This window comes from Phycodurus eques, chromosome 16, assembly GCF_024500275.1.
Source record: "Phycodurus eques isolate BA_2022a chromosome 16, UOR_Pequ_1.1, whole genome shotgun sequence".
Lineage (NCBI taxonomy): Eukaryota > Metazoa > Chordata > Actinopteri > Syngnathiformes > Syngnathidae > Phycodurus > Phycodurus eques.
The window spans coordinates 2,148,138-2,168,772 of record NC_084540.1 but is presented as its reverse complement, the minus strand read 5'-3'; the positions used below and the strand labels follow the sequence as shown (position 1 = coordinate 2,168,772).

Genomic DNA, 20,635 nt, shown 5'->3' with positions numbered 1-20,635 from the left:
CTCACCCCAGACTTCTTGGATTTGCCCCGTGACGAAGGTGGTGGAGGAAGTGTGGAAAAGTGCTTGGACCTCTGCTGTTGTTGACATCTTGTTGCTAGGCAGGAGTGCCACTCCCTCACATTCACCTGTCAATCAAATCATTTCTGAGTGAGCGTGATGGATTATTTGACACATTCACCTCTCAATCAAAGGATTAATTTGTGAATTATTAATGACATTTTACAACATACGCAACTGCTGGCTATGGTTCCACACTACAGTAGTCAACCAATAAACATTTAACAAGGACACGGGAGCATTTAATAGATTAAAATCGTGCTAAATACATAGGAAACAGCTCTCTGCATGGTGCCGTAAAGTTGTGCATGCACAATAACAGACATATTGGTGCGTTAGTACCTCTCTGACAGTACTGATGAATAGAAAATATACGTTTAGCGTTAAATTAACGCTTTGCAAAACGGACTTTGGTTGTGACCTACCCGGCAGCAGACGTCGCCCGGCGGCGGTGGTGACAGCGTGCGCGTCGGCCCAATGTCTCTCCGTACGAGACGATAAATAAATCTGACGTTTTGTAAAACTTTAACATCACAGCCAAACCGCCTGCAGCCCAGACGGCGAAACAAAACACTGAGCGACATCTTTTTGGACCTATAAGTTTAGAAAATGTGACCTAAACGAAACCGTGTACATGCTGCTCTCAGATCAGATCATTTGAAACATAAAGGCAAAGTGTAGGTCAGAATTGACGACATTGTCACTGCTCTCAAATCAGCGAGCAAGATAGGCGGAAGTTGGGTCTTCTTCGTGTCAGCCGTGCGTTTAAGGTTCTGTACTGTCCACTAGAGGAAATATAAATAACTACCATTATTAATGTATTAAACTCACAGTATATAAAGTACAGATACTAAAAGAATACTAAGGTAAAAGTGTAAATTCGGATTCAACTTTCTTTATTGAAAGTTAAAAATAAGTGGATTGGAAAGTTAAATCCACTGAAGTACAAATGGATTTTTTGAAAAAAAAAATTTTTTACAAAAAGATTTATAGAATTGTGATAACAGCAGGGAAAAAAATAGGCACAAATAATAGTTTCCCTCTTATTAACTTTCGTAGTGCCCATACTGAAAATAAAATAAAACCACTGGACACTTCAGAATCATCTTCCAGTACAGTAACAAATAATTTGCATTTCGTTAATTCCCACTGATTTTATAGAATTCAAAAATGTTGAATTATACATGAATTACAACTACAGGACAAAACAACACATCTTGCGTCATGAAACACTGTTATTGGTCCATCATTTCCAGTCATACAGCAAACACAATGTCCTTTTGTTGCTGTTAAAGTGCAGTTTTGCAGTGCGATGGCCAGTTGGCGCGCAGCTCCTCATGGACGTGGAAGTAAAACCAGCAGACAAACGGAAAGAGGGTGACGAGGATGGCAGCTGACACTCTGAGTTTGCCCACCGCCGACCTTGAGATCGACAAAACGTAGACCTAAGTTGCTCAAACTTCGTTCTATATAAATGAAAATTTGACACGTTGACGTTGACTGCACCTTCCGGAGTGACGACACAGGAGAAGCCACAAAATTGTCAACACCACGCCACCAAACTCTCTAAAAAACACGACAACATAATATGAGCGTTTACATTAATATGTCAACATGTATTTTTATTTTATTCAATAGAGGTCGGAGGACGTCATAAGTCTCAAGTATATCTAACCCAACTAAAAACTAACTAAAGTAACCTACCTAAAAATACAGCTTTATTCCACTATAAAATCTGACTTCTAATATTATGAATTTGTCTTTAAAGAATTTGATTTTAATCTTGCAGGATAAGGACCTTTTTCTTAACAAAACCCTACTTTCATTTTAGTAGTCATGTTCTGATTTTTCTGATAAAAAAAATGCCATTATTCTCATAGTAGTAAAACTTTTTTTCCCTAAAAAAAAATACAACTTAAATGTTTGTCATATTACATTCTTTTTCTAGGAGAAACTAACTTTAATCTCGTATCTGGACTTTTTTCAAACGGACTTAAATCTTGTACAATTTATAAAAAAAATTCTCAGAAAAGCAAGATTTTATTCTTCTATTGGTACACATTTTTCTAAATACAATTATTTGTTGGGTAAAATATGACAAAATAAAAATAAAAAAACTTTAATGTTGTAATAAAAAGTGTTTTTATATGGTCTAAAACAGATTTTCACATGTTGCAGATGGGTCTGAGAGTTTATTGTATAGCATTCTACTACCGGGCCTCCTCTTCTTGGAAGACGCCTGTCATGTTTTGTCCGTATAGCTTCCATCCGATGATCAGGAGCATCCCAGTACACAGCATCATGTGAAAGTCGGCCACACGTCTCCATGGCAACGTCTCTGAAAATAATTGCAACACCAGCACAGGATAATCGTGTTGAGTTGTGACATCTTAAGACTGATCATTGACTTTTCAATGTGTTTGGCTTTTAGAACACTATTTTGCCAACAGAATTTGTGACTTTTAATATTATGGAGTCTGCATAAAATACTGTGAATTCCCACAGTGAAACCAGTTTCCCTAACGTTTTGTTAGTAGTGCCCGTTCATGAATGAGAGACATTAACTTTGTAGGTTGTGTTTGCTTTTGAAGTTTAGTCCATTTCCTTGCATTAGTTTACGAGGCACATCGGCCACATTCAACATGGCAGACAAGCTGACGTTTCACAGCAACCCGCTCACCGAGGCATCAATGATTCCGCGTACCTGTCACATGAGGTTTGAAGCCAATGAGCGCACAGAGGATTGCAGGAACGCCATAACCGAACTACAACATAAACATTGAACACAATACCATTATTACTCATTAGAGTCGACTTAAAAGGTGATATATTAACGTCCCGTGTTTTTATTATTTACCATCCACAAGGCTGCGTCCGGGTCGTTGATCTGAGCAAAGTTCAGAATGTTGTTGTTGTTTTAACGTGAATAACTTTGTAGTGAGAGAGTTTTAAAGCTCACCTGAACGTATGTCGCCAAGCCAAAGAATAAAGACATCATCCCATTGCACGCTCGCCAAACAACAAGCATCGCAGTGGTCGCCGTGTACGCGCTGACTTGGAGTGCCACGCTCGCCTCTGGCCGCCCACCCGGGACGTCCAGAAAGCCCTTTTCAAGCGTCTCCGCCGAGTCCCTCGTTGGGATCTGTCTGTAATTTGCCTTTTCATTGCAGTCCATATTCGTTTGTTTCATGATCAAGACCACCCAACTCTACTGGCGCCGAATTTGTGCAATACTGGACTTTGCACCAATAAAGTTAGTTTAAACAATCACGGCAATTACGTAATTTTAGATTTATACATCATGTTTGGGGGGGGGGACACTACTTCGTGATGGTGGAATTAATACGCACACAAAATAAGCGTTAAAGCAAACGTGAGTTATTTTTTTTAAATCACATGAACCCGACTAGAGTTAAGTTTGCCAAAAGTGGAGCGAGTCCTGGGTCGAAAGTGGTTTATTTTTAGCCTCACTTCCGGGTTTCTTTCAGCGTGTGTGTGTGTGTGTGGTCGTAGACATGTCACACGTCAATTAAAAACCTGTCCGAAATAAAAACGTAAAAAAGTAATCTTACGAATTATTTTTAAAAATCTGAACGAAAAATACCTAAATGTAAAAAAAAAGAGAGAGTAAAAAAGATGCCACTGTTAAAAAAAGAAAACTACCTTAGTTTGAAACAATTGCAATGTTGTTGTTTCTTTAGCCTCACTTCCGGGTTTGTTTAAGCTGAAGTGTGGGTTGGTATACTGTCATGACAAGTGTCAAATCAAGAATCAAAAACAAAATTAAACTTTACGCGTACAAAAAAAAAGCAACGTGAAACGTGAAAAACAAAATGTGTTAAAAGTGTAAAACATAATTTAAAAAATACGCCAGTGTCAAAAGAAATAATACAAGCTAGTGTCAATAAATAAACAAATGAACAAGGCACTTGGGGGAAAAAAATGTAGGTGTAAAGCAAAAGAAAACCCGAGAGAGCGATGTCAGTGTCATGTCACTTGGTCAGCTGATCGCTGCTAGCTTCCTCGCGTATAGCCTCGCTGATGTTGTGAGTAAGCGCCACCTTCACAGGTAGTCTGCCACACAAGCTGATTCTAAACCACAACCTCTCCACTTATAGCCGCCTCCTCACCCACCAACAACCTCCCGGGGCCTGCATGGTGCTGCTGAGTGGGCATTATTGATCGCGGGCCGAGCAGGAGAAGCGTCTCCCGACAGCCAGCCGGCGCCGCTGATGGAATTTAAGCACACAACAATGGCGAGCCCCGGTCCAAACAAGACGTCCGCGGCTAGCAGTAACAACGGCGCCTCGGCCGCCCACCACCAGCCTCTGCAGCACATCAGCAGCGTGAGCAGCCTGCAGGGTGAGTGAGCGAACGGATGGATGACTACCAGCGAAGGCGGAGGCTAGCTCGGGCGTTAGCCGCGGGCGGCTCCGACGGGGAACACTCCCGAGGGGCGCGGAGCAGGGAGCGGCCAGCGGATCGAATATCACGAACAAATATATAGACTATATCGCATTACCTGAACATTCAATAGAGTTAGTAGGTTATGTATGAGCCGTCTAAGGACGCGAGCAACGCGACCAAACCCCAATCCAAAATTGCGCATTTGAAAAACAACTCATTTGCCAAATATTTTCTTAACGTCAGTTTCAAATGATATTTACGTATGCGCTGCCTCAACGTAATAGTATCTCCGTTTAAACCGCAATGCACTTTATGTTCGCGACGTGAATAGACCGCTCCCCTCAATTTCGACGGAATTTGCCCAAAGCTGTTGACTTCCTGTTAAATTTGGGGTAATTTATTTTTCAGCATCCTTTTATGATAGACGTGGCTACCCAATTCTGTGATCAGTCATAGGCAATTTTTTGTTGTTGTTGTAGTTTTGGCGGGGGTCCTCCCCTCCGGCTACTCCATGAACTGTTCACACTCCCGAAGGACGAGCAGCAAGGAGCAGATTCAAATATACTGTTGTTCATCTATGTATGCCAGTGAGGCATAGTGACAGACAGAACAAATGAATCAGAATCATCTTTATTTTGCCAAGTATGTCCAAGAAACACACAAGGAATTTGTCTCCGGTCGTTGGAGCCGCTCTAGTACGACAACAGACAGTCAATTGACACGGAACACTTTAGAGACATAAAGACATAAGGGTCTTCTATTAGATGGCAGGAAGTACACACAGTCATTAATGTATCCACATTTTGTGACATTTTTGTTTGTTGGTGTGCCGTGAGATTTTTCAATTGTAAAATATGTTCCTTGGCTCCATAAAGGTTGGAAATCATTTTCTCTAGTCAGGCCATGCATTCTAATCAGTCAGGTCTAACCAACATTACAACATGGCAGAAATAATGGGTGCTAACTTCCTGTTATTAAATTACTTTAGTTTAATTAAATTACTTCACCCACACCAAAACTTTAGCGCATGATTCGACAGAACGGCGGCATGTTTACTAGCTTGCTAGGCTACATAACGTTTTGTTGCCTGCTTGCGAGTCATATCGTATTAAAAGTACGGGAACATACCTCAAGCAATCCTTAAACGAACGTCCTCTCCTGAGCAGCGGTGACCACCAACACACGTTTCCCCCCATTTTGTCCTTATAATACAGTCAGTCGGTGCGATCCACTCTTGTTGTCGTCGCCACGGTAACGAGTGTATCCGGTCACATTTGAATTGACAATTTAAAGCCCAGTGATCGTAAAAAACGGGATGCGGTGGTAATAATATTTTATATAATAAATAATAATACAATATTTTATTGCAGTAGTCTGACATAGCGGAATCGTGAAAGAGTAAATTTGTCCTGTAGTCTGATCCGGGCATTACTTGTCTGTCCCACACCGCTGACATGTTTTTATTTATTTATTTTTTTTTTTAAATAACTTTATTGGCCATCAGATATTTACAGTACTATGTCAAAAGACACGCGACAAGGCTAAAAATAAACTAGCTTTTGGATTCAAATATACTGCGCACGATGGCGACACGGAGAAAATGTGTTTTGCGGAGCCGATCAATGATGTCGTTGATCGGATCGGCGAATTATGCCATTAAAGCCGATCAGCATAAAATGAAAATTATTGCCCAATACCTATCTGGCTGATAAAATCGGTGTAAAGTCGATTATTTTGGCTATTTAGACCTCCATATGGACTCTCTAACATGGTCTTCGAATAAGAACCTTGGTTTTGTCATACGAGTGTCCAGAAAACCCCCCTCTGACAGCTACTTGTGTTTGACCCAGTTTTATATCCACTTTTTCAATATTTGGCTAAGACCGCCCCGTTTTCTCTGATTGGTTACCTCCATGTAGAAGACCCGCTTGTGAGAGCACGTTGGCTCGGGAGCAGCAAGGGAAGGCGGAGATCTTCCCTAGTAACATGGAAAAACGACGACAGAAAAACGTCTGGAAAATAGAATGCGTGGACGACTTTAATTCATGTTTCACATGTTTACTGAGGCGCCATAGTGACAATATTACATCCCCAAAAATGGGATGTAATATTTTCAGGGAAAAAAAAATATGTCCCCTTACGAGTTTTTATTTTTTATTTTAGGTTATTAAAACTGTGACCTGTGTTGTTTTTTTCCTGGTGAGAGCCAGCAATACCTAACTCTATTCCAAAATTGCACAATTTAAAAACAATTCCCTTGCTAAATTTTCTCTGAACATCTGTTTAAAATGTACGTATGTTGAGTCATCTCCATTTAAACCGCAACACGCTTGACATTCACTACTCCGCATGTGTCTAAACTTGGCGTCATTCTCCCGGCACTCGAACGCAATCAGTGACACTTGTGGACTTGATATGGACAACAAGTCAATCTTGTACATGCCGAACTCATAGAAAAACTCTCACTGTCACACCAGTCATTAGTAAGGCATATGTATTTATAAGGTATGAAGTGACCTGATTCTGTACTTGACTTTGGCACGTTTGCAATACAATGTTTGCCCTTATGAAATCAATGAATTGATGTTAAATGTCTAGTTTCATTTTCAGGTACACACTTTGCAGCTCTTTTGATTATGTATTCATGTTCATGCAATGCAATGAAATTAATGAATTGATGCTGAACTTTCCTCATTTTCCCTTTCAGACTCCAACACCTGCTGGAGGTGTCAGAGTGAAACGGGTAAGACTCACGTTCAGTTGATGTAACTGAAAGTTCTCCTCATGGATTTAATTTAGATAACAATGAGCGAGCCCAACTAATGACTAACTTCTTATCTACCTTATCAACTGTGCTTGATTTCACATTAACAGGATTGCTTGGTTCATCATAGTTAGTTGCATGTTGATTTTAAAATCAGAATTAAGTTGAGAAGCTAACACTACTAGTGATTTTAATAGGTAAATAAGAAAAAGGAAGTTAATATGGGATCATCCCACTTACTAATTGCTCATCCTGCTTTCCACACAAAACTATATACAGACCCCTCCAAAAGTATTGGAACGGCAAGTTCAGTTCCTTTGTTTTTGTTGTATACTGAAGACATTTGGGTTTCAGATCAAAAGATAAATTTGGACACAAAAGTTCAGAATTCCAGCTTTTATTTCATGGTATTTACATCTAAATGTGTTAAATAACTCAGGACAGAGCACCTTTTGTTTGAACTCACACAATTTTCAAGTGAGCACAAGTATTGGAACAGACATTATTAAATAAACTAAAAGTGAAAAACAGTTATTATTTGGTGGCATAACCCTTACTTGCAATAACTGCATCAAGTCTGCGACCCATTGATTTCACCAGACTATTGCATTCTTCATTTCAAATCCTTTTCCAGGCCTTTACTGAAGCCTCTTTCAGTTCTTGTTTGTTTCTGGGGGTTTCTCCCTTATGTCTCCTCTTCAGGAGGTAAAATGCATGCTCTATTGGGTTAAGTTCCGGTGATTGACCTGGCCAGTCTAAGACCTTCCACTTTTTCCCCACTGATGAAGTCCTTTGTTGTGTTGGCAGTGTCATGGAGTCACTTCTTTTTGGGTCGTTGTCTTGTTGCATGATGAAGCATCTCCAGATTAGTTTGGATGCATTTTTCTGTAAACTGACAGACAAAATGGTTTTTTGTAGACTTCAGAATTCATTCTGCTGCTACCATCACGAGTTACATCATCAATAAAGACTAGTGAGCTAGTGTTCAAGAAGCAGCCATGGAAGCCCAAGCCATGACACTACTTCCACCATGCTTCACAGATGAGCTTGTGGGTTTTGGATCACCAGCAGATCCTTTCTTTCTCCATAGTTTGGCCTTTCCATCACTTTGGTAGAAGTTAATCTTGGTCTCATCAGTCTATAAAACTTGCTTCCAAAACCTTTGTGGCTCATCTCTGTACTTCTTTACAAAATCCAATCTGGCCTTCCGATTAATTTTGCTGATGTGTGGTTTGGATTGTGTGGTATGCCCTGTATATTTCTTCTCTCAAAGTCTTCTTCGAACAGTGGATTGTGATACCTTCACCCCTCTTCTCTCAGCTTCAAAATGGTTTGCTTTTCTGCCACAGACAGCTCTCTGGTGTTCATGTTTGCTTAACAGCAAATGCAGTTTTCACAGGTGAAGCCCAAAACGAGCACCATCTAATGTTTAAGCAATCAATCTAAAAGGGAACACCTGAGCAACTACAAACACCCATCAGTCACATGTTCCAGTACTTTTGCTCAATTGAAAAGTGGGTGGGTTCAAACAAAAGGTGCTCTGTCCTGAGTTGTTTTAACACATCAAGATGTACATAGCATGAAATAAAAGCTGGAATTCTGAACTTTGGTCTCATATTCCTCCATGTTCTGAGACCCCAATGTCTTCAGTATACAACAAAAACAAAGGTATTGACCCTGCCGTTCCAATAGCTTTGTAGGGAACTATACAATTGTGATAAATGATGGCCTTGTTAATTTGAACTGATAGCTTCTTCTTAGTCCAATGTCAGTCATCATGCAATGACTGCCTCGTCTTCTCTATCACACTTCTTGTTTGGATTGGAGGCCGCAGGAAACGCCAACTAAGGAAAACCTTGTGGCTAACAGTAAAGAACATACATGAAAGCCACAAACAAACGTCTATTTTTTATGGCCAATTCTCTAAATGATCATCAAACTATGATGCCCACATTAGATGGTGCAGACAAAAAACATCTGTCTCAGATACCTGCTTCTTACTGGGGCTCATTTTGGAAAATAGAATATATTTAACTAGAGTTCTTTAAAGTACAAGGTCTGGAGTTTGCCCCAAATGGCTGCTTCAAGCCAGAATGGATCACATCCTGTTATATTTCCAGTTATGATAGATATGTCTGTCCAATTTTGTGTGGAATTGTGAAACTGTTGTTGGGGGCTCATGGAAAAAAAAATCTTTCCAGGGGGCACGATTGAATGAATGAATTTTGCCCATAATATTCACTTCAAACCAAAATGGCTCACTTCCTGTTGAAATTTTGGCATGAGTCCTTGAGACTTTTTCATGTATCATGTTATGTTTGACATGTCCATCCAATTTCATGTTGATCGGTGAAACTGGTGTTGGGGGCTCTTTTTTAAAAAAAAATAATTTTTTTTTTTTAAACTTTTCGAAGGCCGCGACTGAATGAATTTGTCCGAACTGGCCACGTTAAACCAAAATCTCTGGCTTCCTTTTCAATTTTTCAATATCAGTCTTGTGTTCTTGAGACTTGTTGGTGCATCCTGTTATGATAGACCTGTTCACCCAATTTCAATCAATGAAGCTGGTGTCGGGGGGCTAATCTTCCTAGGGGCGCAACTAAGTGAGTTTAGGGGGGTCGTGTTGTGATGAATTTCTTTCATTGTTCCTGTGCAAAGTGGTGATTCCATGTTTTCTCTTCCTGCTCTGACTTTTCTCTCCACGCTGCTAATTAACGCTCGATGGTGAGATTCACGACAACGTGACTGTGCTCTATCTATCAACCTACCTACCTACACACACACACACCCCGCCGCCCCCCCTTTCCCACCTATGTTCCCCACTTCAATCACACTCCTGTGTGTCAGACATGCTGGATGTTGCATGTGCATGTCAGTCCAAACAGGAAGTGTTGAACAGGAAGTAAACGTTTTGTTCTCGCCTCCAGGCTTTCAGATAAACCTGTCTGGAGCTCCCCCAAGTAAGACCAACCTCACTGTGTGTGTGTGGTTGCACGCTCACTACTTCTGGTGTGTGTGTGTGAGGGGGGGGGGGAGTCTGCTCACTGCTAATCCACGTCGAGAACGGACTTGTGTTGGCGGACCTATCTACTTCCTCGCTATATCCTGTTATAGGATAAAATGTAAATGTATCCATGCATCCATCCATTTTCTGTAATATGCTAAATTGTTTATTCTAATAATCTCCATTATAATTTCCAACTAAGGGGCACGGTGGACGACTGGTTAGAGCGTCTGCCTCACAGTTCTGAGGACCAGGCTTCAATCCCCGGCCCTCCTGTGTGGAGTTTGCATGTTCTCCCCTTGCTTGCGTGGGTTTTCTCCGGGCACTCCGGTTTCCTCCCACATCCCAAAAACATGCATGGGAGGTTTGACAACTCTAAATTGCCCGTAGGTGTGAATGTGAGTGCGAATGGTTGTTTGTTTGTATGTTCCCTGCTGGCTGGCAACCAGTTCAGGGTGTACACCGCCTCCTGCCCGATGATAGCTGGGATAGGCTTCAGCACGCCCTCGACCCTAGTGAGGAGAAGCGGCTCAGAAAATGGGTGGATGGAATTTCCAACTAATTCAACTATAATGAATTAACCATCTACTTAATAAAATACAATTCACAATAAATAAATGAACAATTTGCAAGGTTTTTCCCAGCTCAAGTTGAGGCAGAAGTGGTACCATTCTGATAATTCGCACAGGTGCTTATTCCGGGTTCCCCGCTGGCGCAAACAAAAACATTTTCTGTGGCGTTTAAAAAATTTATTTTTTCCCCCCCTGTTAAATCAGACGGCCTTGGTTGCAAGAGAAACAATGTTTACCCCTATGAAAATCCACAAAACGGTCTGACATATTAGCAATAGGAAGAAAAATATTTTGCCATGCTAATAACGGTAATAAAAGTTAGAACCATTACATGCGACTGGTCAGGTAATTACAGTTTTCATGATTTCAGAGGTATTGGAGCCAGAATTGGCCAGAAATTAGGCGGTGTACGCCTCCAAATTTAATATGAAAGAAAAACCCTGAATTATTTAATGAGAAATAAAGAAACAAATAATGAAATACTTCTTAACCAATTTTAGGGAAACTTTTGATAATGTAAATGGTCTCAGGGCCATACTTTGCCCAGCCTGTTTAATACATTCACGTTTTTTTAATAGCATACATAAGCTAAAATAAGCTTGAATGTGTACAAGCTAGGCAACATGGTAGACAACTAGGTTGGCGCATCTGCCTCACAGTTCTGAGGACCGGTGTTTGGATCCCGGCCCCGCCTGTGTGGAGTCGGCATGTTCTCCCCGTGCTAGCGTGGGTTTTCTCTGGGTACTTCAGTTTCCTCCCACATCCTGAGAACATGCATGGTAGGTTAATTGAGGACTCCAGATTGCCCGTAGGTGTGAATTGAGTGCGAATGGTTGTCTGTTTATATGTGCCCTGCGATTGGCTGGCGACCAATTCACGGTGCGCCCCGCCTCTCGCCCAAAGATAGCTGGGATGGGCTTTAGGTACACCATGTTTTCAGATGCAAATCATGAACTGTGCCTTTAAAAAGATGATGATGCTCACTGTTGATCAGCAATCTTCATGTAACAGTACGTTTGTCGTTGGTTAGTGCACTGCAGAGAGGCAGAGTTCAAGCATTCACAGATACACTATACAAAATAGTATTATTATTATTAGACCGTATACATGTGACATGTAAGTCTAAATGCAGCTATGGCACCTCCTGAGCAGCAAAGCGCTGTCCCAGTAGACGAACATGAGCTACATGACTTTACATGCTTCCAAATTGTTACCCAAACAGCTTTCCTCCATAAAGAATATTTCTCTCTCTATTTTTTTTTTTTTTTTTTTTTTTGTAGGTCGGCACAAGTCCAAAGCTCAGATGCTCTTAAGACACTTTTCTACCTTTTCGCTTTCTTCACTAGAATCAAACTTTTTTTCTCCTTAAAAACTTGGAGAACTTCCTGAATCAAAGTTTTAACCAGCAACAATAACAGTGATGGTGCCTGCACGCTTTCTCTCCCTTTTCTTTAAGCGTTTTTCTTTTTTGGCACTTTAACAAACTACACACGCACACAGTGGAGTGGCAGCAGACATTTATCTGATTCATTTGGTGGACGTCTACAATGTACTGTATGAGTGAAGAACTGAAACAGCAACATCTGTTTGATTGTAAATAATGTATTTAAATGTGTATCTTAGTGGTCTGTCTTGAAATGAAGTTCGTTTGTTCACGAAAAGTCGTGCGGCTGACAGGCAGATCACGCGAATGGCAATGGGAACAAAACAGGAAGTACTGTAGAATCCTGCCAAAATAAAGTGGTAACAGTACTTGACAATAATTCATCCACATGACGACTGTCTGATCATCACACTCAAACACTGTGGACAAAAGTATTTGGATGCCAGTCTAGAGTCTTCTGTTTTAAAGGAAACCTATTATGCATTTTTATCACAATTTAAAACAGTTTCTAGGCGGTATGGTTTTGTCGAAATGTCACAAGGATTAAGAATTATAGACCTGTTTTTACAATATATTTTTCGCCACAGGGAAATTGGTTCATTTTAGGGGTGTTCTATGTAAATTAGCCAAATTGTGATGCATAATTTAGAATGGCATTGTCCACAGATCCATTTTAAGAAATAGTCCAATAACTTTGAAATGTACTTGGTTGTTTCCTTTTACACTTGATTCTTGGAAGGATCTCCAGACAGACAAATATTTGTTTCAAACACAGTAAAAAGTACATTTGACACAATATGTACCCTTTATAGAATGTTACAAACGTTAACTTCCTGTCCATATTGTTCTTCTCCAAAGCCAAAGAAAAAGTCAAACCACACTCTGACAGAATTTACCCTTTGATGCTGGCTGAAATGAGGTGGTTTTATGTTATTTTGGTCTGAGAACCTGAAAGCAGCAGTGGAATCCTAACTTGGCTTGCTGTTTCCTGCCTGTAGATGGCGCTCATTTACTCTTGCATGTGTCGGCTTGGGCCAAAATGAAAATGTCGTGATGCTGTTGTGTGGTCACTAACTTTGTGTCTGTTTGGCATGTAGCATCTCCTCACTCATCTTTTTTGCCTTGTGTTCTTTGGTCTCGTGGTGCGTTCAGGGTCCGTCCCGACAGTTTGTAACTTTGCTTCGTGTTGTCTTTGTTGCTTTTGTTGTCAGGTAAACGTAAAGCCCTCAAGCTGAACTTCGCCAACCCGCCTATCAAACCCACTACCAGATTCACACTGAACACGGGCGGACAAGCCTTCCAGAACCCGCACATGTGAGCCACTGTTTTTCCCTGTTGCATCGGTATAGATTATCAGTCATTCAGGAACAGGCTCGTTCACCAGTCACACATAACAACAACAACCTAATCGTTACAACAACATACAACTTAGGATAACCTACTACTTACAACCTACATAATCCTACGGTTTTTCTACAATTTAGAAAAACTTCTGTATTCAATTATATATACATTGAATACACTACAAAGACAAGATATTTAATGTTCAACCGGATAAATATTATTGTTTTTAGCAAATAATCATGAACTTAGAATTGTATGGCTGATACAACAGTTGACTGCGCCGACTGTATTATAAGAACAAAATGGGGAAAATAGCATACATAACGTTATGTAGCCTAACAAGCTAGTGCTAGCACTAACGGTTGTGCGTAAACATGCTGCTGTTCTGTCGAATCATGCTCTAAAGTTTCGGTGTGGGTGAAGTCATTTAATTACAATAGAGTAAATTTAATGACAGTAAGTTAGCACCCATTCTTTCTGTCACGTTGTAATGCTGGTTTGACCTGACTGATTAGAATACATGACCTGACTGAAGCAGTGATTTCCAACCTTTATGGAGCCAAGGAACATATTTTACAATTGAAAAATCCCACGGCACACCAACGAACAAAAATGTCAGTGAAGCCTAATAACACGTTGTTGTTTGGATTATTATTTTTTTCCCCCCACCTTAGCGAGAGGCTGAGGACGCACAGCATCGAGTCGTCCGGGAAGCTGAAGCTGTCGCCTGAGCAGCTATGGGACTTCACAGCCGACGACCTCAAGGACTTGGGCGAGATCGGTCGCGGGGCGTACGGCTCTGTCAACAAAATGGTGCACAAGCCCAGCAACCAGATCATGGCCGTCAAGGTGGGCGCACCCGCAACACAAGCTCCCCCTTAACCCCCAAATGTCTTACCTTTCCCCACAATTCTACATTTTGCAGAGGATCCGCTCGACGGTGGACGAGAAGGAGCAGAAGCAGCTGCTCATGGACTTGGACGTGGTGGTGCGCAGCAGCGACTGTCCCTACATCGTGCAGTTCTATGGAGCTCTTTTCAGAGAGGTAGGTATCATAGAATGTACATATGTAGAACCCGACTTGAGCGCCGAATCCTATGTCGAAAGTCTCCTCCATATTGGAGTTAGCAGAGTGAAAAAGATGCCTCATTTATGTGCTGCTGATGTTTGGTCTGAAGACACATAGGAGGCGCTGCAGGAATGTTTCGATGTCACCAACTGGTTCAGTATTTTTAAAGTGTTATAGTTTTTATTAAAAATGAATATTTTATGCATTTATTTGCATTTGTTTTTATTGTTTGGTTGTTTTGTTTAAATGTTTGTTTTTATACAGCACTTAGTTTCAGCTACCAAATTTTCTCCAGTGATTGCCATCATTACTATTGAAATTGATATACTGTCAATCACTGAATAGCAAAACGATTACTCAAAGTCAGTTAAATGTAAAATTCACCCCATGTCACAACAACATTTTTGGATCTGGTTGTTATAGATTCAGGTGAAATATTTTAGCGTTCATATTTGACTATTTATTATCACAGATACGGTGTTGCATACATTGGAAGCTGTAAACACTCAGGAAAACAATAAATAAAATACGTTAGAACCTACAAGCTTCATTTTTTATTAAAACCTTTCCTCAGGACTAGAACCTTCTCCTGGCACAAGACGCTTTCTAGCTCTATCTCGGGAATAGAAACTTCTCTCCGTACTAGAACCTTCTTTCGGGATTAGTACCTTCTCTTGGGAATAGAACCTTCACCAAGATAACTTTCACTTGAGACTTGTACGTTCTCACGGAAATAGTACCTTCACTATGCATTAAAAAAACAGGTGTCCATCGCAAAGCCCGGGGGCCAGATCTGGCCCACCACATCATTTTAGGTGGACCGCAAAGGCAAATCATTTCCGTCAACTTCCATGATTCTTGCTAAAATCTGTACCAAAATTTCAAATTATCATATTAATAAATAATACATAAATCAATGTTGAGCTATTGCAAGCATTTTTGTTACCAAACCCCCTTTTAAAGGAGTTTGACACCCCTGAACTAGTACATTCTCTTGGAACTAGAACCTTCTCTTAGGACGATAACATTCACTTGAGACTAGTACTGTCTCTCTAGAGTAGTACCTACGCTTGGGATTAGTACCTTCTCTATGGAGTAAAACTTGCTATTGGGACTAAAACCCTCTCTTGGAACGAGAACCTTCTCTCAGGGTGAGCACTTTCACTTGAGACTAGTACCTTCTCTTGGGACTAGGACCTCTGTTTGGGACGAGGCATTGCAAATGGGACAAGAACCTTTTCTTCTGGCATATTGCAACAATGGACCAACCTGCTCAATGAGGTCTCATAATATATACTTTTTTTTCTATGCCCGAGTTTAATAAATGTCTGTGCTTACGTATACAAGTCTATGGTTGGGATGATCCAACGTGTGTCGGATGTTCCAGAAGATTCTCAAATGAAACGGTCCATGTTGCTTTTGTGTGTGTGTGTGTTGCAGGGCGACTGCTGGATCTGCATGGAACTCATGGCTACCTCCTTAGACAAGTTCTACAAGTTTGTGTATTGCTCGCTAGATGACGTCATTCCTGAGGAAATCTTGGGGAAAATTACTTTAGCTGTGAGTTTTGGCTCCTCATCCTCATCATTTACTTCTTCCCAACTACTCCCATCTGAATTTAACTACTATTACTTCCTACTTTCAGACTGTGAAAGCACTTAACCACCTAAAAGAAAACTTGAAAATAATCCACAGAGGTAAGACACCTTATTATTACTATGAGCAGTGTTTATTATTATTATTATTATTCGACAAATTAGGGGCCCTGTTGGAGGCCTCCACATACCTGAAATGTTCACCAAAATTGTGCTTGTATTCTGGTAAAAATGTGTTTTAGTGAATCCTAACACAACGCCCCCAAAAGTCACTTAGTAGCACTTTCCCCTTGGAAAGTTAAAAAAAAAATATATATATATATATATATATATATATATATATATAAAAGCCTCTGACATAAGTTTCACTGATCAACAAGGACGCACGGAAAAAGCCTCAAAGACCCATACACGAAATTGAACAGGGGGTCTGCTATTTTGGTTTGAAACAGACATTTTGGGCGAATTCCCTCGGTAGTGCCCCTGGAAGATTGGGAAAATTAGACCCTGACACCAGTTTCATCACTTGATATGAAATTGGGTGAATATGCCGATTGTAACAAGAGACGTGAAAAAGTCTCAAGAACCCATGCCCAAAGGTTAACAGGATGTCAGTAATTTGGGGCAAATTCATTCAGTAGAACACCCTGTCACCAGTTTGGCTGACTGACATGAAATTAGCTGGACATCCATTATCAGAGCCGCTTCTCCTCACAAGGGTCGCAGGAGCGCTGGAGCCCATCCCAGTAATCATCGGGCAGGAGGCGGGGTACACCCTGAACAAGGTTGCCAGCCAATCGCAGGACACATACAAACAAACAACCGTTCATACTCACATTCACACCTTGTGTTTTGTTTTGACGCAGCCATTTTGGGAGAATTCCCTCAGTAGTGCCCTGTGGGGGGGGGGGGGGGGGGAAATCTCACAGTTTTAATGTATATTTCATGTTGTTCTTCAGATATCAAGCCGTCAAACATTCTCCTGGACAGAAACGGAAACATCAAACTGTGCGACTTTGGTATCAGCGGCCAGTTGGTGGACTCCATCGCCAAAACGCGCGACGCCGGATGCCGACCGTACATGGCCGTAGGTTCCGCTCGAGTTCAGGAATGTTCTAGAACGGACACTATGTTCTTTGCTTTTGTTCCCCTGCTCTCATAGCAGTAATTACATTTCTTGCTTGGATCATTAGAGATCACGTGTGGAAATTAAGTCTAAAAGCTGTGCAATTCTCAACTGCAACCAACTGTACTGTTGATTCACTCAACTAGTTTTTAGTCTCAAGAAGAAGAAAGTGACGAGAGCTGTGGGAAGTTGCCATCCATACACACCTCCAGAATTTTCTCATGACTATATCAGTTAATATAAAAAATAATAGTCAAAAATATGTAGTCTATACGGCGGCACGGTGGCCGACTGGTTAGAGCGTCGGCCTCACAGTTCTGAGGACCCGGGTTCAATCCCCGGCCCCGCCTGTGGGGAGTTTGCATGTTCTCCCCGTGCCTGCGTGGGTTTAGTCTATCCATTCATCTGAAGTATATTAGGAAAATAAATACATTACTGTAAAAAAAATAGGAGCCAAAATATGTAAATTACTGTTAAAGTAATAGTAAGAAGTATTTAATAAATATAATAGAAAAATATGGAAACAACATAATTTGAAACCACATGCCTTGTTTCCCTAATTTGGTACCCTACCAAAGGTTTGAAACAGTAACCCTGTCTCAAAACCCTAATTTGGAACCTTAACTCTTGTATAAAACCCCCAACCCAACCTTGGAACCCTAACCCTTGACTAAAGCTCAAGCTTGAAACCCAAATTTTATATCCTAACCCAAGCTTGAAACCCTAATTTGAAACCTTAATACAGGCTTGTAGTGGTGCAAGCATGTGGTGCAAGTATTGTGACTGTATGTATTATGTAGTGTGTGCAAATTGCATGGGTAATCGTTTTTTTTTTGTTTTGTTTGTTTTTTGTTTTTTCTTTTTCTCTCCTCTCCTTCTTTCAGCCGGAGAGAATCGACCCGTGTGCGTCGCGGCAAGGTTATGACGTGCGCTCCGATGTGTGGAGTTTGGGAATTACGTTGGTGCGTTTCAACTGTTGGCTGGCATGATTCATATCTCTGTATTTCTTTTTGATATTTGCGTGTTACCTCGTTTCAGTACGAGCTGGCGACGGGGCGCTTCCCGTACCCCAAATGGAACAGCGTGTTCGATCAGCTGACTCAGGTGGTCCGGGGAGACCCCCCGCAACTCAGCAACTCTGACGAGAGACGCTTCTCACCAAAATTCATCTCCTTCGTCAATGTGTGGTGAGAATGCATTCTTCATTTTTTCTAATTTCATTTATCAATAAAAAAACATGCTAGTAAATACATCTTATATTGTCAAACATAGTACTACCACAATAAAAAAATCCTACAGAAATTAAGTTTTTTTTTAAGAAAGGTGTATTTTTTCAAGAAATGCTTTTTTGTAATTTATTTTCGTTGCACACAAATGCTTTGATTTTTGTTGCACACAAATGCTTTGTCTTTTTTTCCAGAATTCCTTTTTTTTTCTTTCTTTTTTTTGGAGACAATTTTTTAAATATATTTTCCAAGTAGTAAAATGTTTGGTTTTTTTCCCCCAAGGAAAAAAAACAAACACATTCAAAATATAATTTTTTATTGTTGAAAAATGCTTGGTATTTTATCAAAAAAGTTTGTTTCCCCCCCCCCCCCCCCCCCCCCAAAATATATTTTGAATAATTAAGATATATGAAAATAGTTTTGCCCCAAACAACTTTTTTCTACAAAAAAGGCACTTCAAGAAAAAAATTATTTTAAAAATATTTTTCCAAAATACCATTTTGTTTCTAGAAAAAAGGAAGAATGTTTTTCTTATACATATTTTAAATATAGCAAAAATAAGACTCATACATTTTCTTCTTTCTTGTAAAAAATGTTCAGTATTTTTCAGATTTTTTTGTTTGATTGTTTTTGCCAGCATAAATATCAGTTTCAAGTATAAAAATATATATATACCAAAATGTTGTATTTATTCCGAATGACATTTTTTTTTCTTGAAAAACATTTTATTTCAAGAAAAATATATTTTTTTCAGAATCTTTTTTCTCAAGAAAAGGCCAGATTTTATTATTTTATGTTTGTTACAGTCACATTTCTTTCTTGAATATTTTAAAAAATATTATAGGGAAAATAAGACATTTTCTTGAAAATGTGTCCCATTTTTCTTGAAAAAATATTTTCTTCTCGACACATTGTTTTTTTTTTGTTTTTTTGTTTTTTTTAAATAATTTTTTTCTTGAAAGTCCAATCGTAGTATACTGTAATTCATAGTTCCTTTCAGTATGACCCCAAAACTTTAGCACTGCAGTATGAACCGTCTTGTGCCACAATTGAAAACAAAGTCTGCCCCATAGTGGAAACGATGCTAAAGTGCACCGTGTAAAGTTTGTGCTTAGCACTTTTAAATGACAGTAATAATTATGAATTTCTCCTGTCAATGAAGCCTTACCAAGGATGAGTCCAAAAGGCCAAAATACAAAGAGCTGCTGGTGAGTTGACTTTTATCATCAACATGTGGCAATGTCTTTACACCACTTTCTTAAAAGTCATGTTTCTCGCCTGTGTTCTTCCAGAAAGATCCGTTCATTCAAATGTACGAGGAGCGTCCGGTGGACGTGGCCGCTTACGTGTGCCGGCTTCTGGATCAGATGCCGGCTTCTCCCAGCTCGCCTTCGTACATGGACTGATTACCACTCGCAAAAATTAATTAACACATCCATTCACCTAGCTGCAACAATAAAGACTTCAACGCAAATGCGAAATAAAAAACTAAGTTGCTAGAAAACACACACGCGCGCGCACGAACGCACATCCGTCGTGATTAAAAAAGTGCATCTCAGCGATGCAATGTCATGACCGCATTAAGATATATGCTTATTAGTATTATTTTATTTTGAAGAAGGAAGTGTTGCCCCGTCCTGAAAACATGCCGTGTGTGTGTGTGTGCGTGTTTGTGTGTGTGTGAATTGCAAGCATCAAGTGTTTGGTCTCCTGTCAAACTTATGTGAAAAGTGAGTAAAAAGTAAGCAGTGAGAGGCTGAAGTTGTCTACTTGGTAAGCCAATATATGCTGAATAAATAAATAAAGAAAGACCAGAAGCATATTCAACAGAATGCGTGTATGTTCTGCTTTGACGTACGGAAAATATGGAATATTTCAAATGAACATAATTAATTAAACACCACACAAAATACATGTAGGCATGTGAAAGTGTAATTGCATTGTTCTGACCTAAGTGTAGCTAGATGGCATGTCCTGTGGTCCCGTGTTTAATTAATAATCATACTGTATATAAACGAGCAACAAAGTGCAAACAAAAACATGAGCATCCAATGAAATTTAAATGTCATGTACAAAATGTGATTGAC

The 20,635-nt window shown here is 40.1% G+C and overlaps 3 protein-coding genes across 6 annotated transcripts in view; 1 reads left to right on the top strand and 2 right to left on the bottom strand.

Annotated features, from left to right (window-relative positions):
- LOC133415113 (myosin-8-like) overlaps nucleotides 1-565 on the bottom strand; it is a 36,125-nt gene extending 35,560 nt beyond the window's left edge. Inside the window, exons 1-2 of the mRNA XM_061700941.1 lie at nucleotides 483-565; nucleotides 6-125 (exon numbers count right to left, since the gene is read on the bottom strand). Coding sequence (XP_061556925.1) covers nucleotides 6-87 — 82 coding nt within the window. The 5' untranslated portion in view covers nucleotides 88-125; nucleotides 483-565. The remainder of the gene's footprint in view (nucleotides 1-5; nucleotides 126-482) is intronic.
- Nucleotides 566-942: 377 nt separating this feature from the next.
- Nucleotides 943-4,815, bottom strand: tmem220 (transmembrane protein 220). The gene is made up of 6 exons (XM_061700594.1): nucleotides 3,017-4,815; nucleotides 2,915-2,944; nucleotides 2,762-2,822; nucleotides 2,272-2,395; nucleotides 1,564-1,623; nucleotides 943-1,479 (listed from the first exon to the last, which is right to left on the bottom strand). The coding sequence occupies exons 1-6, from the start codon at nucleotides 3,245-3,247 to the stop codon at nucleotides 1,347-1,349; spliced, it is 639 nt and encodes a 212-aa protein (XP_061556578.1). The 5' UTR covers nucleotides 3,248-4,815; the 3' UTR covers nucleotides 943-1,346.
- Nucleotides 3,290-20,368, top strand: LOC133414890 (dual specificity mitogen-activated protein kinase kinase 4-like). 4 transcript variants are annotated; one of them, XM_061700593.1, is made up of 14 exons: nucleotides 3,290-3,310; nucleotides 4,176-4,419; nucleotides 7,172-7,207; nucleotides 10,156-10,188; nucleotides 13,400-13,502; nucleotides 14,207-14,381; nucleotides 14,458-14,577; nucleotides 16,042-16,161; nucleotides 16,247-16,298; nucleotides 17,156-17,283; nucleotides 18,207-18,284; nucleotides 18,361-18,509; nucleotides 19,711-19,756; nucleotides 19,841-20,368. In XM_061700593.1, exons 2-14 carry the CDS (start codon nucleotides 4,290-4,292, stop codon nucleotides 19,952-19,954), a joined length of 1,284 nt encoding a protein of 427 aa, XP_061556577.1. In that variant the 5' UTR covers nucleotides 3,290-3,310; nucleotides 4,176-4,289; the 3' UTR covers nucleotides 19,955-20,368. The 4 variants fall into 4 exon arrangements, with proteins under 4 accessions (XP_061556577.1, XP_061556574.1, XP_061556576.1 ...); XM_061700590.1 differs by lacking the exon at nucleotides 3,290-3,310 and adding an exon at nucleotides 4,000-4,103; XM_061700592.1 differs by lacking the exons at nucleotides 3,290-3,310; nucleotides 10,156-10,188 and adding an exon at nucleotides 4,000-4,103 and having other exon boundaries at nucleotides 13,412-13,502.
- The last annotated feature ends 267 nt before the right edge of the window (nucleotides 20,369-20,635 follow it).

Bases quoted from the DNA above. Each gene is read 5' to 3' on its own strand.
- tmem220 (XM_061700594.1), bottom strand. From the start codon at position 3,247: ATGAAACAAACGAATATGGACTGCAATGAAAAGGCAAATTACAGACAG. The intron at 2,396-2,761 runs GTACGCGGAATC...AATTATTTTCAG, and splicing joins CTTCAAACCTCATGTGACAG to AGACGTTGCCATGGAGACGT. The intron at 1,624-2,271 runs GTAGTAGAATGC...CGTGTTTTTTAG, and splicing joins TTCCAAGAAGAGGAGGCCCG to AGAGTTTGGTGGCGTGGTGT.
- LOC133414890 (XM_061700590.1), top strand. From the start codon at position 4,047: ATGTCACTTGGTCAGCTGATCGCTGCTAGCTTCCTCGCGTATAGCCTC. The intron at 4,104-4,175 runs GTGAGTAAGCGC...CTCCACTTATAG, and splicing joins CGTATAGCCTCGCTGATGTT to CCGCCTCCTCACCCACCAAC. The intron at 16,162-16,246 runs GTGAGTTTTGGC...TCCTACTTTCAG, and splicing joins TGGGGAAAATTACTTTAGCT to ACTGTGAAAGCACTTAACCA.